At 38.2% G+C, this 14753-nt stretch overlaps 1 protein-coding gene across 1 annotated transcript in view; it reads left to right on the top strand.

Annotated features, from left to right (window-relative positions):
* The window catches only part of USH2A (usherin), a 783103-nt gene that overhangs the window by 592008 nt on the left and 176342 nt on the right, over window positions 1-14753 (top strand). The window contains exons 51-54 of the mRNA XM_082362477.1: window positions 3380-3584; window positions 8796-8993; window positions 9506-9660; window positions 12454-12652. Of these exons, the coding sequence (XP_082218603.1) occupies window positions 3380-3584; window positions 8796-8993; window positions 9506-9660; window positions 12454-12652 (757 nt within the window). The remainder of the gene's footprint in view (window positions 1-3379; window positions 3585-8795; window positions 8994-9505; window positions 9661-12453; window positions 12653-14753) is intronic.

Here is a 14753-nt window from a genome sequence, read left to right as displayed (position 1 = left end):
TCCTTAAAGGGGCACTCATATTTGAAGAATGAAGATAGAAAACCTGTTAGTTTCAGAAATGACACCATCACTCACAACTGTGCGTTTCATTATTGCCCACCTCACATTTGATTCCCAGGCATCTCATTTTGGTCAAGAAGGGACAGCTTCCATTATTTAAGGAGGAAGTTCAGGATATAACCATAATCTTTTAAGTTGGCTTGAATTGGCTCTATGAAGGTCAATTAACAGTTGTATTTAAAATTCATATTTAAATGATTATGATTAGGAGATTTTCTGAATGCTGAATCAAGCAGTGTGTTATAGGTAAAGTTCAATCCATAGATCCCATTTTGTTTCCTGAAGACCTCTTTCCTGGAGTCTTCCAATTCCTGCTCCAATCTGGACTGGATCACTGTGGGATTTCTGCACAGCTGTCCCAGCCCATCTTCCCTAAGCTGTTAGTTTGGGAATTCCTTTCACTCCTCCTCTGTGTTGGTTTTCCTGTGTTCGAACCCCAGGTGTCCCTTTTTGCCACCTTCTTTTGAAAAATTATCTCCCTGGATATAGGTGCATGAAAGGTAAATGTTTTGAGAGCTTGATGTCTGAAATTATTGTAATTCTATTTCCCATTGGATTGATAGCTTAGCTAGGTATACAATTCAAGGTCAAAAATTATTTCTACACAGGATTTTGAAGGCATTTCTGCATTTTTTAATTTTCATTGCTATTCTGATTCCTGTTTCTTTGTAGGTAACCATGTCGTTTTTCCTATGACAGTTTTTAAGACATTCTCTTTATTCTGCTTTTCTAAAATTTCATGGCAATGTGCCTCTATGTAGATGTTATTATCATCATTATTATTAATATTCATAATGATATACTTTTTGTGGACTTTTTCAAGGTGGGGTCTATGGACTTCAATCCAGGGACTATTATTTTATTATTTCTTTGATACTTTGCCCCTTCTTTTGTCTGTTTTCACTGATCACTTGGGTGTTGGACTTCCTAAACTGATATTTTAATTTTTTCTTCTTGTTTCTTGCCTATTGATTAACTCCTCATCTTTTTCAATGTGATGAGATATTGCCTTAACTATATCTTTCCACCTTTCTATTGATTTGTTGTGGGGGTTTTTTTAGCTATCATATTATTTTTTAGTTTTTAAGTGCTCTTTCTTGTTTGCTGATTATTACTTAATCATCCTACTCTTGTTTCATTCATGGAACGTCTGTTTTTTAATCATTCTGGAAATATTCATTCCATTGTTGGTTTTTTAATTGTTTGTTTGCTTTATTCTTTGAATTGTCTCATTTGTTTTGTACTATTTTTTGCCTATAAAATTTTAGTTTTTTTAATTTATTTTATTGAAGTAGTTGATTTACAATGTTGTATTAATTTCTGCTGTACAGCAAAGTGATTCAGTTATATATATGTATTCTTTTACATATTCTTTTCCATTATGGTTTAAGCTTGGTACTATTTTAATACTTAAAGAAGTATCCTTAATACTCCATCCTACATCGGGATGGCATACATGCCTGGCTGCCATATGGAGTATCCAGTAGCAAAGAGGGCTGGGGTTCTCACTATGCAATATGCAGAATTGCGTTTAGCTTTCCCACTCTGGCTCCTGGCTTATATCTTCCAGTGGACCCTCTCTATTTTTTTTTTTTTAGTTTCACCAATTATTTTCTAAGTTTTTCTCATTTTTCTAATACTTGGCCAAATGCAGCTCTAACAGCACACATACTGCTCATGTTCTAAGCTATGACATCTTCCCCAGAGTGGTGAGCTCAGGAACACTTGGCTTGCTTTGACAGTTATCCCAGAGCAGAGTTTGCAGAATATTTAGCCATAGCACAACAGACCTCCTCAGCTTCCCAAAGCCCAGTACGTGTTTCTTTGCCACGGCCTGCTTAACCCTAAGCCAATGCCACATACTTTAGGGTTTTGTTATTGTTGTTAAGACAACATCCAACTTCAAAGTACTAATTTGTGTTTTTGCTAGAATACACTGGACTATGCTGAGGTAAAAACAGACATACTCATGTATGGAATGGGTCAACAGAATGAATTTTTTTAAACCTTTCATGTGACAGTCCAGTGTGAGACTGGCAGCTCTCCATGCAACATCTCAGGAACCCAAGTCGCTTCCATCTTGTGAGACTTCACAGTGGAAAAAGGAGAGAGTGGATGATTGCACATGTATGTGTCTTCCTTGGATGCAGAATGCATCTCTTCTGTACACAGTCACACAGACATTTCTAGTCACATGACTCTTCCTATTGTAGCCGGACTTGAAAATCTAGCGTTCCAGGGGAGAAAAGGCAAAAATGGGCACTCCTGGGCACATAGCCTTGTCTCTGCCACATCCATCCACTTCCCAGCTTCCAAAAACGTGTGTTACTTCCCTTCCTGTTTCCTTGGACTTGCCATATTCCTTTATTGTCATTTGGTTGGGCTTTAAGAGGAAATGAAGATAAATGCACATGTTCGATTCACCATATTTAAATGGAAATCCAACTATATTTTTCTGAAGCAGCTTTACTTTGATGATCGTTGGGAAAATAATTTAACTTATTTTAGGTAAAGAGACAGATTGAATGTAGATCACTTTTAAATAACAAAAATGATTTTAAATAAGTTATGTTACCTATAAAAAGGGAAGATGAAGTAGAGCTTTGCCTTATAAGAATATTGCCTTATTTATATCTCCTGTAATTTGGGATGGTGAAGTATTTCATTTTCTGAGATTAGAGCCTACTAGTACTTATCAATAGCTATAAAATGTCCAGAGATTCACCAGAGAAAAAGTTTATAAATATAAATAATAATGATTATAATGACAGTTCATGAAATATTTAAATTTTCTAAAACTTGGATGCAGAATACTTCTTATTAGTCCAAATTTGCCAAGGGCACAAGAAGTGCAGATTCTCAAATTTCACATTCTTTATTTTGTCTAAAACTCCATTAGGAAAGTGTCAAAGTAACAGTAATAAAATAACAACTCCTGTTATTATTTATAGCATATCTACTAAGTGTAAGGCATTTACGTTATCTCATTTGAGTCATTCAAACAAACCCGCATAGTAAATTGAATTTCTATTCTTTGACGGAAGAAGCTGAGGCTTTGAGTGGATAAGAGACTCGTTCAAGGTCACAACACCAATAAGCTGCAAAACTGGATTTTGAATCCAGATCTGTGTCATTTCGAAGTAACTGCTCTTTCTAGTATACAGACTGCCCTCATTTCTTTTTATGAATTTTGAGGTGTTCATTCATGAACTAAGCACAAGAAAATTTCATTTGAGAGTTGTAAAAACCTACGCCACACATGTCTAAATGAACGTTTTCAATTCCTTTCCCCCCGCCCCACCTCTACCGCTTGACTTAGGAAACTAAAGTCTGCAGGACCGTCTGCCCGGTGTCTATGGAAGCCACAGCACACTGTGGCAGGTGTGACTTCAACTTTACCAGCCACATTTGTACTGTGATAAGAGGATCTCGCAATTCCATCGGGAAGGAATCAGTGGAAGAAATGTGCTCATCTGCTGAAGAACCTGTTCATATGGGAAGTGTAAGCACACTCTCCTTCACAGGTAACAGAAAGGGAGCCACCTGCCCGTGGCTTAGAATGGGGGGGGGGCGAAAAGCTGCTGAAAACGCAGATTTCCTTCACTCTGACCTCAACTCCCTCCTTCACCTCATATCAATTAATTCCATCATACTTATGAGCCAGATAGTTACCAGGTAGTTAAAGGCACAATCTGGATCTGGTCAAAGTTAGTAGTTTAAAGTTTTTCAGAGTCGAAATTTTAACAAGGTTGTACTCTATTTTAAAGTAAGCCTGTAGAGAATGAAGAACAGGGAAATAAATTAGTTACGTGACCTTTTATGGTATATCCAGTTAATTTGCAATGAGCCTAATTTTCTTTCTCAAAAGTTGGAACGCAGGCTTTCAATAAGAGCCATGAATGAATGTTGTTATTCTTCCAAGCAGAAAAGAGGTAGAAACCCGTCTGCTCACTAAGACCTGGTAGCATCACTCCAAGGAGGAGACAGACTGCTCAGTGACATCAGTATCCCTTTCCTGATCTTGGGTCTGGGGCCAGAGACTGTGCTCTCCTGCAGCCTGGTGTTTCCCCAAGATGGCCATCATCTTGGGAACAAGAACCTTCATGGTTATTGAAAATAGTAATTTCCAAGCCCCATCTTAGCCCTACTGCATTAGTCCAAAATAGTGATTCTTAGGCTTGGCTGAGTCAGGTGAAAGACGCTGTAAATTTTAGGATCATCTCCAAAATAGTTCTGCCATCTATTACATTTCATCCATTTACTTAAGTCCCTGCTTAAGTTTCTGTTTTTTGAAAAATTAGATGTGCGTGTGTAACTGTGTGTGTACACACACCTATTGTTTAGAGTCAAATGGAATACATTTAAGTGACATAATTCAAGCCAGCTGAGGTCAAATAAACAATAAAACCACTGAATTCCATCATGACTCATCATTCTGCCTTACCCAGCCAATGGTGGGTGATAATGGCAAACCTTGAGGAGGAAAACAGTAAAGCAGGATACTGGGATGAGAGGGAGTAGATTAGGAAGGGAAGGAAGGAATAGAGATAAAGTTTACTGAGTATTATTTAGTTCCAGTGTTGTACTAGACAGTTTTCTTTTTTTAAGTACAGTTGATTTACAATGTTGTGTTAATTTCTGCTTACAGAAAAGTGATTCAGTTATACATCTATACATTCATTTCTTAATATTCTTTTCCATTATGGTTTATCACAGGCGATTGGATATAGTTCCCTGTGCTATACAGTAGGACCTTGTTGTTTATCCATCCTATATATAATGGTTTCAATCTGCTAAAGCCAAACTCCCAGTCCCTCCCTCTGCCACTCCCCCTTTGTGCTAAACATTTTTAAACCTTATCTTAATTTACCCATAAAGCAATCAGGTAAGTATGCTCATTTCACAGATGAGGAAACTGAGGGTCAGATCTGTAAAAGTAACTTGTTGTGGTAATAGTCAGGTTCAAATTATGTCATCTTTAGGAGCTGCAGATGTAGTGGACACCACATGGTATAGGGGTCCTTTCGGAGTGCTCCAAACCTCCCTCAAGCAGTTCCTTCCACCTGAAATGTTCTTCTTAACCATCACACTCAAGGCCAAGGTCAGAATTCACGTTCTCAGTTTAGGCTTCCCAAGTCCAGCCCCCTCTCTCCTCTGTGCTCCTGTGACGCACGGTCATGCCATTCTCCACTTCTACCATGTATGTGTCATAGGCATCGGGACACTTGTCTCGTCTCTCCTACCAGATTGAAGTATCCACGTGCATAGAACATCCCTGTTTAATTTTACCTTATTTTTAGATTTAGCACACTGTAAGCAAACAAAAAAATATTTATTGGAATGCCTTTAGGTAGGAAAAGCCTCCGGATAGAAAACAGTTGGACTGCTAATCTCTTCCCACTCCCAGCTACAGATTTAAGTCATGAACCCTCATTTTAAAATTACTTGGTTTTCTTCTAAGACAGTTCTCGGCTTTTATCTGCCCTTGGTAATCAAGGTCCAGATTTTGAAGGGTTTTTAAGACATATTTGCAGTAGACCTCTCCAGAAGAGAATAGCTGTTTCCACCTACTGATATAATATTGCAGGGGCTTTTAACATCCATATTTCAGATCGGTTTGCCTACCAGAAAACACTATAAATTGAATATGAAAAATAACAAAATTCTACTTTTCATGAAAAAAAATTAAGCGCTCAAATGATGCTCAAACAAATTCCACTGAGACCAATTTAGATGAAAAGTCAACCATTTTTAGAAATTGATAATTAAAAGCTACAACCACCAGTGCTGACCAAAATTCATTTGTTCTTACAATCATTTATTTATCAAAAACATTTATTAAATCCTTACTAATAACCAGTCAGTATATGAGGACCAATAACTTGAAAACTAGCAGGAAATTCCATCAGGATTTGAAGCTAATATGAAGAGATAGGGAAATTAATACATAATTACCTCTAATATGAGAAACGATGTGCAGGTAAGTTCTATGATAGAGGTAAGCATAGGATGCTTTGGAAGAGTATTGCAAGGACACCTAACCCAGACTGGAAAGACTTCAAGAAGGATACTGTGCCCAAAGAAAGAACTGAAGGACAAGTTAGAGCCTATCAGTTTAAGGGGAGGTAGGCCAGGCAGAGAGAACAGCACATGCAAAGTGCAGGAAGCAGGAGGAAGCCCAGCAGGTCTGAAAAACAAGTATCTTCATAAGGATGTAGCACATATAAGACAGAGAAAGCAATGGAGAGGAGGCCAAAGAGCGGGGGTCAGATTATGAAGACCTTTTAGGCCACACTAAAGAGTTTACCTTAATACCGCAATGAATGGATAGTTAGTGAAGCTTTTTAAGCAATGGAATGACACAATTATATACACATTTTTGGAAGGATTGCTCTGTTAGCTAAAAAAATGATTGGAGACAAATATGTATGGGACCTTTCAGCAATTAACAAGTAAATATTGAGCAAACATACCGCCCCAAAACCCAACACCCTCATTTAGCAGAATATTAGCCCCATGTTAACATGTAAAATGATTTTGAGATAACAAGTTAAAAATAAAAGAAGAAGAATAGTTGGAAATTCTGGCAAAGAAAAAAAGAGCTCTGAGAAATGAGAGAGATGGTTGAGGAAAGGTAAAATTTCAACAAGTGATTCCTTATGTGTAAAGCAAAAAGAATGCTTTTATGGGCTGGGAACATCTTTGAAGGACCAGGCCTCACAGGAAAATATAGAAGTAAGGCTAAGACTTGAGAGAGTCAAAAAGGAGAAGAATGAAATACAGTGGAGGAAAGAACAGGAATAAAATGTGGACAGTTGCCACAACTGAAATTAGAAATGGCAACATGGGCTTGAAGGCTACACAATAACAGTTATTCGCAGTGAATAGTTTAATCTGCTATAGCAAGAGGTTCAAAAATATAGTTACCATCTGTGGGTGAGTGGACGGACCGTCTGGGCAGCTCAGCCCCACAAGGTCATTCAGGATCTGGATTCCTCCTCATGCTTCCAAGTGGTACAGCCTGAGTTGTCACAACACCCTTAGTTCCAGCCCATCAGAAGGGGTAAGAATGCTAACAGAAGGCAAGTGATTTCCTCTTCAGAAAGTGATGCACAAATTACCCATGTCACTTCCACACTCCTTCCGTTGTTGAGATCAGTCGTGTGACTACACCAGACTGCAAAGAAAACTGGGAAATGTAGACTATGGCCAAGAGGTCTCTGACCAGGACAGAAGGGGGATCTGGGGACCCACTGGTGGTCATCACAGGTACAAAGCAGCAAATACCCTCTTACTGGAAAAAATGAAGACGGAAATACATTTGTATAGCAATTTACATTTTATGAAGTTCTGCAGCATAACTTATTGCATTTTATTTTCATACTAATTCTATAAAAGAGGCAGGGCAGGCTTTATTGTAATGAGTTGCATGTAAGGAGAATGTGGTCAAATAACCCAAGTGGATGGAACGAGAATTAATGCTGCATCCAATGGAGATAGAGCAGGCGGCCAGACAGTCAAGGAGGACCTCTTCTGATCCCCCTGTCTGGTGATCATCCGGAAACTGCCACACAAAAATACATATGTAGATCTTCAAAATTCACAGAATTAAATAAGCGGAAAGCAGATTTAAATAATTAAACTTTCAAGGAATGTTTTGGTAAATTTGTAGCATTTGTACTTCCGAAGTTATTAAAGCTCAAAACTGAACTAAGTTGTTTGGGACACCGTTGAATCACGTGGATGATTATCTAATAAAAGTTTTGCTAGGCCAAAAATCTCAGCAGGTTGGTTTTGTTGTTTTAATTAGATTGGTTGTTTTTGGTTTTGGTTTCAGTTCTGGTTTGGTAGAAGATGAAGGAAGTATATATAGTACACTATACATGGTACATACAGTGGAGTGTGAATTCATTTTTATTCATTAAAATTGTACTATGATAAGCTAAGTTCCAAGTCCTGTATCTCATAACAACTACATTATAATTCATGTAATAATTTAAGTAATATTGACAACGTAATAATTGGTAAAATTTATAATAATAAAACTATAAAAGAATCTTACCAAACCTGCCTCATACAGAAGTAAAGAGATCATGAACTTGAGAAGCATTAACACCTAACGTACATTAGTCTAGCGCTTTTATTTTTCAATCATTTCTTTAATGTATCCATATTTCTCTATTCAAATAGGTGAATTCTGTTCTGTGCAATTTCATATCTCTGCATCTAATAAGCACTTGTAATATTTTTTATGACTCAGAAAGTAAAGATCTTAGAGCTTTATTTACATACAAAAGGATTAGTGCATTGAGCATTTATTTATTTATTTATTTTTAATTAATTAATTACTTTACTTATTTTTATTTTTGGCTGTGTTGGGTCTTCGTTTCTGTGTGAGGGCTTTCTCTAGTTGTGGCGAGTGGGGGCCACTCTTCATCGCGGTGCGCGGGCCTCTCACTATCACGGCCTCTCGTTGCGGAGCACAGGCTCCAGACGCGCAGGCTTAGCAGTTGTGGCTCACGGGCCTAGTCGCTCTGCGGCATGTGGGATCTTCCCAGACCAGGGCTCGAACCCGTGTCCCCTGCATTGGCAGGCAGATTCTCAACCACTGCGCCACCAGGGAAGCCCCCGAGTATTTATTTTTAAATGTTTAAGGTTTTGATATTTATTTTCGATATGATGGTAAGAAAATAAAAATTTTAAAAACCCCGCTGTCCGATTTTCTGTCTTTCCAGATGTGAACCTGGAACCCTACATGACATACGAGTATAGGATTTCTGCGTGGAATAGCTATGGGCGAGGATTCAGCAAGGCTGTTAGGGCCACAACAAAAGAAGATGTGCCTGAGGGAGTGAGCCCCCCCAGGTGGACCAAAATGGATCATCTTGATGATGTAATAGTGCTCAACTGGAAGAAGCCTATACAATCAAATGGTATTAAGCTATTTTTAAAATTCAAATAACATAATCCCGTAAATCCATAAGGAAATTGAAATTAGTGTAGTCTACGTTTAATTGGCATGCATCTAACCACTAAAAAGTATTTGCTGATAAAGGAAACTTCAGGTATGTGTCAACCAGTCATTCATTTTGTGAAATAGCCCTCACAAATTTTCAGCCAAAAATTATTTTCCTTGAATCCCAACATATATCTGAGCTGCTTTCAAATAAGCAAAGCATGTTATGGGAAGGCAGAATAGTTTTGAAAGTAAATGTTTGATAGTGAGGGGAAAGAAACAACTGACTGATTATTTATGTCAATAATCCACCTCCTCCATAAGAGTGAGTGTAATTAAGAACTGCTTGAACATAGCAAAATAATAACAATTTAAAATTAAATAATGCTATATTATCCCATTTCTTCAGAACTCTAAGCCATCTGATTTGTTTGCAAACAGTTAAAAGAGTCTGACACTCAAATTCAGGCCTTTCTCTGCCTCTTTTAGGTCCTATTATTTACTACATTCTTCTCCGAGATGGAATTGAACGTTTTCGAGGAACATCGTTGAGCTTCTCTGATACGAAAGGAATTCAACCTTTTATGGAATATTCATACCAGCTGAAAGCTTGCACGGTTGCTGGCTGTGCCACCAGCAGCAAGGTAAGAGGAGTTTGCCTAAACTCTGGACAGAATTATCCAGTGTTAAGACTATATGAAGGTCCAGGTGGTAATGCCAATAAAGTAGGGAGTCCATATGGTGTCTCAATTGAGTACCAACACTTCCTCCTGAAAGGAGAGATCACCAGAAGGAAAATTTATTCAAATTTCAATGTTTCATTCATCAAAAGCAAAAACTTGAACGAGTATTATCCACTTAATCCACTTTTCCTCCACCAACTCTTTTTAGGTGGTCTTCTATAAATCCATAATAGTTCCCAAGCCATTTCTCAGTTTAAAAACTTAGAAATTCTATTTAAATATCATTTCAGCAAAAATAGCCTGCTCTTGAAGAACAGAGAAAAGGACAAAGGAGCCTGACGTAGAAAATGAAATAGTTCCAAGGCTTCTGCAACAGCCTTTACAAGAAATAATGAAGATCTGAATTCAGGCAGCAGGGGTCAGATGAAGAATATCAGAAAGATACAACAGATACCAGGGCACAAAAACTACTGGACTCAGTAGTCAGCTGTATGTAGAGGAATAAAAGGAAAGTATTATGGGTATTTTCAGGATATCTGGCTTGACCAATTTGTTGGTCATGGTGCCATTCTGCAAGCAAATCAAAAAACAAAAGAGGAATATATATATATATATATATATATATATATATATATATATATATATATATATATATATATATATATAATGGAATATTACTCAGCCATAAAAAAGAATTAAATAATGCCATTTGCAGCAACACAGATGGACCTAGAGATTATCATACTAAGTGAAATAAGCCAGACAGAGAAAGACAAATATCATATGATCTCACTTATATGTGGGATCTAAAAAAAAAAAAAGGATACAAAGGAACTTATTTACAAAACAGAAATAGGCTCACAGACATAGAAAACAAATTTATGCTTACCAAAGGGGAAAGTGGGGAGGAGGGATAAAATAGGAGTTTGGGATTAACATATACACACTACTATATAGTAAAATAGATAAACAACAAGGACCTACTGTATAGCACAGGGAACTGTGCTCAATATCTTATAATAATCTATAAGGTAAAAGAATCTGGAAAATAATAGATATATATATATGTATGTATAACTGAATCATATTGCTGTACGCCTGACACTAACACAAGATTGCAGATCAACTATACTTCAATTTAAAAAAAAAAGGAAAAGTTAAAAGTAAAGAATAAGATTAACATTTTTTTTAATTAATTAATTTATTTATTTTTATTTATTTTTGGCTGTGTTGGGTCTTCGTTTCTGTGCGAGGGCTTTCTCTAGTTGCGACAAGCGGGGGCCACTCTTCATCGCAGTGTGCTGGCCTCTCACTATCGCGGCCTCTCTTGTTGCAGAGCACAGGCTCCAGACACGCAGGCTCAGTAGTTGTGGCTCACGGGCCCAGCTGCTCCACGGCATGTGGGATCTTCCCAGACCAGGGCTCGAACCCATGTCCCCTGCATTAGCAGGCAGATTCTCAACCACTGCGCCACCAGGGAAGCCCCAAGATTAACATTTTTAAAGCTTTGAAAAAATATATTCAAAAGGAGGAGCAGATAGCAGAATGGTGGAAGAAAATATTATTTGGCACTTTAAGTGAAAATGTCTAGTCAGAAGGTGGATTAAGAAGTGACTGAAATTTTCTGGAAAGATCTATGAGGGAAGTTGAAGCAAGGAGTTTGAGTGTGGTCATGTAAGGAGAATAGAGAGAGACAAAAACCGAAGACCACAGATGACCAGCCCCCTTGGGGATGCTACTAAGTGAAAAATGGAGGAAACAATCAAACAAGGTAGGAGTAAAATAAGGAAAGAGCCATTTCACAGATGCCAAGCTAGTCAGAGGAGACCCAGTTTTCATATGGTTTAAACTTGAGAAGCGCAGCATCTTCACACACTGTGCAAGAAGCATCCAAGTAACACGTTCAGTCGCACGCATCAGCCGCAGCTCATGTGAGCTGCTTTTTATTCAGCAGACCCCAGAAGCATCTCTGAGTGCCCCACCAACTAGACAGAAGGCAGCTGATTGGCCCAATCAAAAGTTAGGGTACAAACGGTCCTAGAGCCATTCCGTGCTTTTTGCATAGTGGAGCTCCTGCCTACCAGATGCCAAAACAATTGGTGAAAAAGTGAAATCAGACTTCATTCTGTGAGAAAACAAAGGCAGCCAATTTTTGCCCAAAAATATATTTTGACAATATTGAGTAAATCACTGGTTGATTCTTTTTTTCTTCTCACTTGGTTCTCTTTCTAGAACATTGGTACAGACACTATAAAGTCATCCTGGGTATCATAGGAAGAGTACAGAAAAGGCTGCCCATTTATACTGTTCAAAGTGTATTATATGCAAGCAAGTTCAGATGTGGGTTTTGCTCCAAATTTACTGGTGCTTAAAATGTACAAAATCAGGCTGTTAAAATGCAAAGACACCGATGGGCCATATGGAAGAGAGTTATCAAGAGTTCTCTAGTAAGACAGTCTGCCAGCCAGCTTTTACTTGTTTAAACGGAGAGCTGCAGTCTGCCATCAAAATTGTTGTTGAACCCGTGGTGATAAATGGTAGTCGAAGACTTATAGGATATATTCAAGGTCAGATTTCATTGTTTGAATAGGATGCGAGAGAAAGAATTTAAAAAAAGAGGGACTGCTTCTCCAAGCCCTGCTAATGATATGCCAGGCCAGACAACAACATTTTAAAGCAAAAGTGACATTCTCATTGATCAGAATACCTAGTGTACTATTCCAAGAAATTGCTGTTTAATTCCTGTGTTTTCAGGTCGTTGCAGCTACAACCCAAGGAGTTCCACAAAGCATCCCTCCGCCGAGAGTCGCGGCCCCCAGTGCGGAGACTCTGCATGTGAGCTGGGATGTCCCTCCTAAGCCAAACGGTGTCATTAAAGAATACCAGCTCAGGCAGGTTGGGAAAGGTCTCATCTACACTGACACCGCTGACAGGCGGCAGCATACGGTCACAGGTGAAAAAAAAAAAGAGGAAAACGTACCGGAAGAGTCTGTCATTGTGGTTAGGGGGGCAAAGCCTCCCAGGGGTGTGCGTTTGATATATGAGGTCACTTCAGAAGGACGTGTTCTCTTGACATATGGTCAGGTCCCACTTATCCATGCTAATAGAAGAGCCCACACTGGCAGCAGTAAGCCACAACAGCAGATAACTTCAGAAATAATTTATAGTTGGCTTTGATATGCATTATGTGTAGGGTTTTTGCATCAGTATTAAGTTCTTTTTTTTCTTTTTCAGACAAACAGTAAGATGCATTTTCATTCCCCAAGGATATACTCATAGATAATGGTGCTAGGATAGCCGAGAATGTACTGGAAGGCAGGAGAGAAATCAGCCAGAGGCTAACAGTTGTCTACTACGTGGGTAATTAATACACAGAATAGTTGATAGTTGACTGGTTGTGACAATTTGTTGTTATTATTAGTAACATTAATTAATAGTAATTGTATTATTTTTGTTGCTTATTATAACATTATGTATTATAATTAGCTTTAATAATATAATAATAGTACAGTATAATAGTATAGTGTCAGATAATTACTAGCGATGATTATAATAATAATTAACATGTTTTAGTCTGAATGTCTCTTCTGAAGGGAAACATCTTCTGACTCACCAAGTCTAGATCAGCTTTCCTGATACACCATCACATCACCTTGTTTTATGTTCACCACAGACCTTTCACTGCCTGACAGTGTTTGCTTTTTATTTGTCTCTTTATGTCCCCCTCCACTGGAACGTAAGCTCCAGGATCACAGAGACCGTCTCTACCTTGTTCAGTACTGTATCTTTAGCAACTAGAGCAATCCATGACATGTCAGTAAGTGCTAAATAAATGAGGAATAAGTGAATTTAATATGTGTCAAATACTGTCCTAAGCCCCTGACATTTACGATCTAATTTGATCCTCATCACAAACCTATGGGGCAGAGAGAATTATTACCCCCATTTGACAGAGAAGAATCTTTCAAGAGATTTAGTAACTTAGCTCATTATTTAGATCTACTGAATCATTCCAAACAGTTGTGTAAGTTTAGATTATGAGAACACAGAGAAGAGTTTACAAACTTTTACTTTTTCCCAATTGCCAGTAGTCTCTCTCCAAGGCCTCCTGAGTGAATGCCTTCCTTCCATTAGACCCTGTACTTTGCAGGGGGCAGTGATACCAGAGATAACGAAACTCACATAGAAGTGCAGAAAGGCCTGGAAAAGCATGCCTGATTTTTCCTTAGAGGAGGCACAGGCCTTGCTACACAGGTGGAAAAATAAATTCCACAGTTCCCTGACACACAAGCAAGCACTCGTGGATAGATGTCCGCTGTTTTCCAAAAGTGTCATAAGCCTACAGAAGGTGCTTAATGAATATTTGCGGACTAGCACATTGTGATCCTGATGTGAAGATCCCGAGCTAAGCCAAGGATAATGGGGATGGGGAAAGCCCTCATCCATTTAGATGATCAGATTTGTTCCTTAGATCCTGGTTCACTAAAAATGAAAATCATCACAAGCAATTGAAATGATGTTATTTTCCATAAAAAAAACTTACATGTATACGGTGCTTTATAATTTTAACAAACCATTTGCATTTTGACTCCTGTGATTCTCATCACATGCCTATAAGTGAGGGACGTTTTTAATATCCACATTTGAAAGATGAAGGTGAAAACTGGCCTACTCGGGGTCCCCAAGGCATTCACTGCCTCCATCTATAAGGAAATCAGAATACCATTTCATTACAAAAAAAAAAAAAATACATGTAGCCTGCTTGCTGTGTTCTAGATAGTATATTCAGTGCTTCAAAATAAGATTGCTGATCTTAAGAAGCTCCCAGTACTACTGACAAGTTAAGGAATAGCTTGTGCAATGATACACCAACAGAACTCCGTACAGAATGGAGTAGGAGAAATCAAAAGAATGACTGAGGATGGCCATGGAATGTTAATTACAGGGTTTTGAAAACCAAGTTAAGGCCCATTAAGACTTTGTAGCAGTAAAGGTTTCACAATAAACTGGGATACAAGGATAAAGAATTCTCTTCTTACGGAATCCATCTACTC

Source organism: Balaenoptera borealis (genome assembly GCF_965194805.1).
Source record: "Balaenoptera borealis genome assembly, chromosome: 1".
Classification (NCBI taxonomy): Eukaryota; Metazoa; Chordata; class Mammalia; order Artiodactyla; family Balaenopteridae; genus Balaenoptera; species Balaenoptera borealis.
Note: the sequence above shows the minus strand (reverse complement) of the source record. Positions and strands in the feature narration are given on the sequence as shown.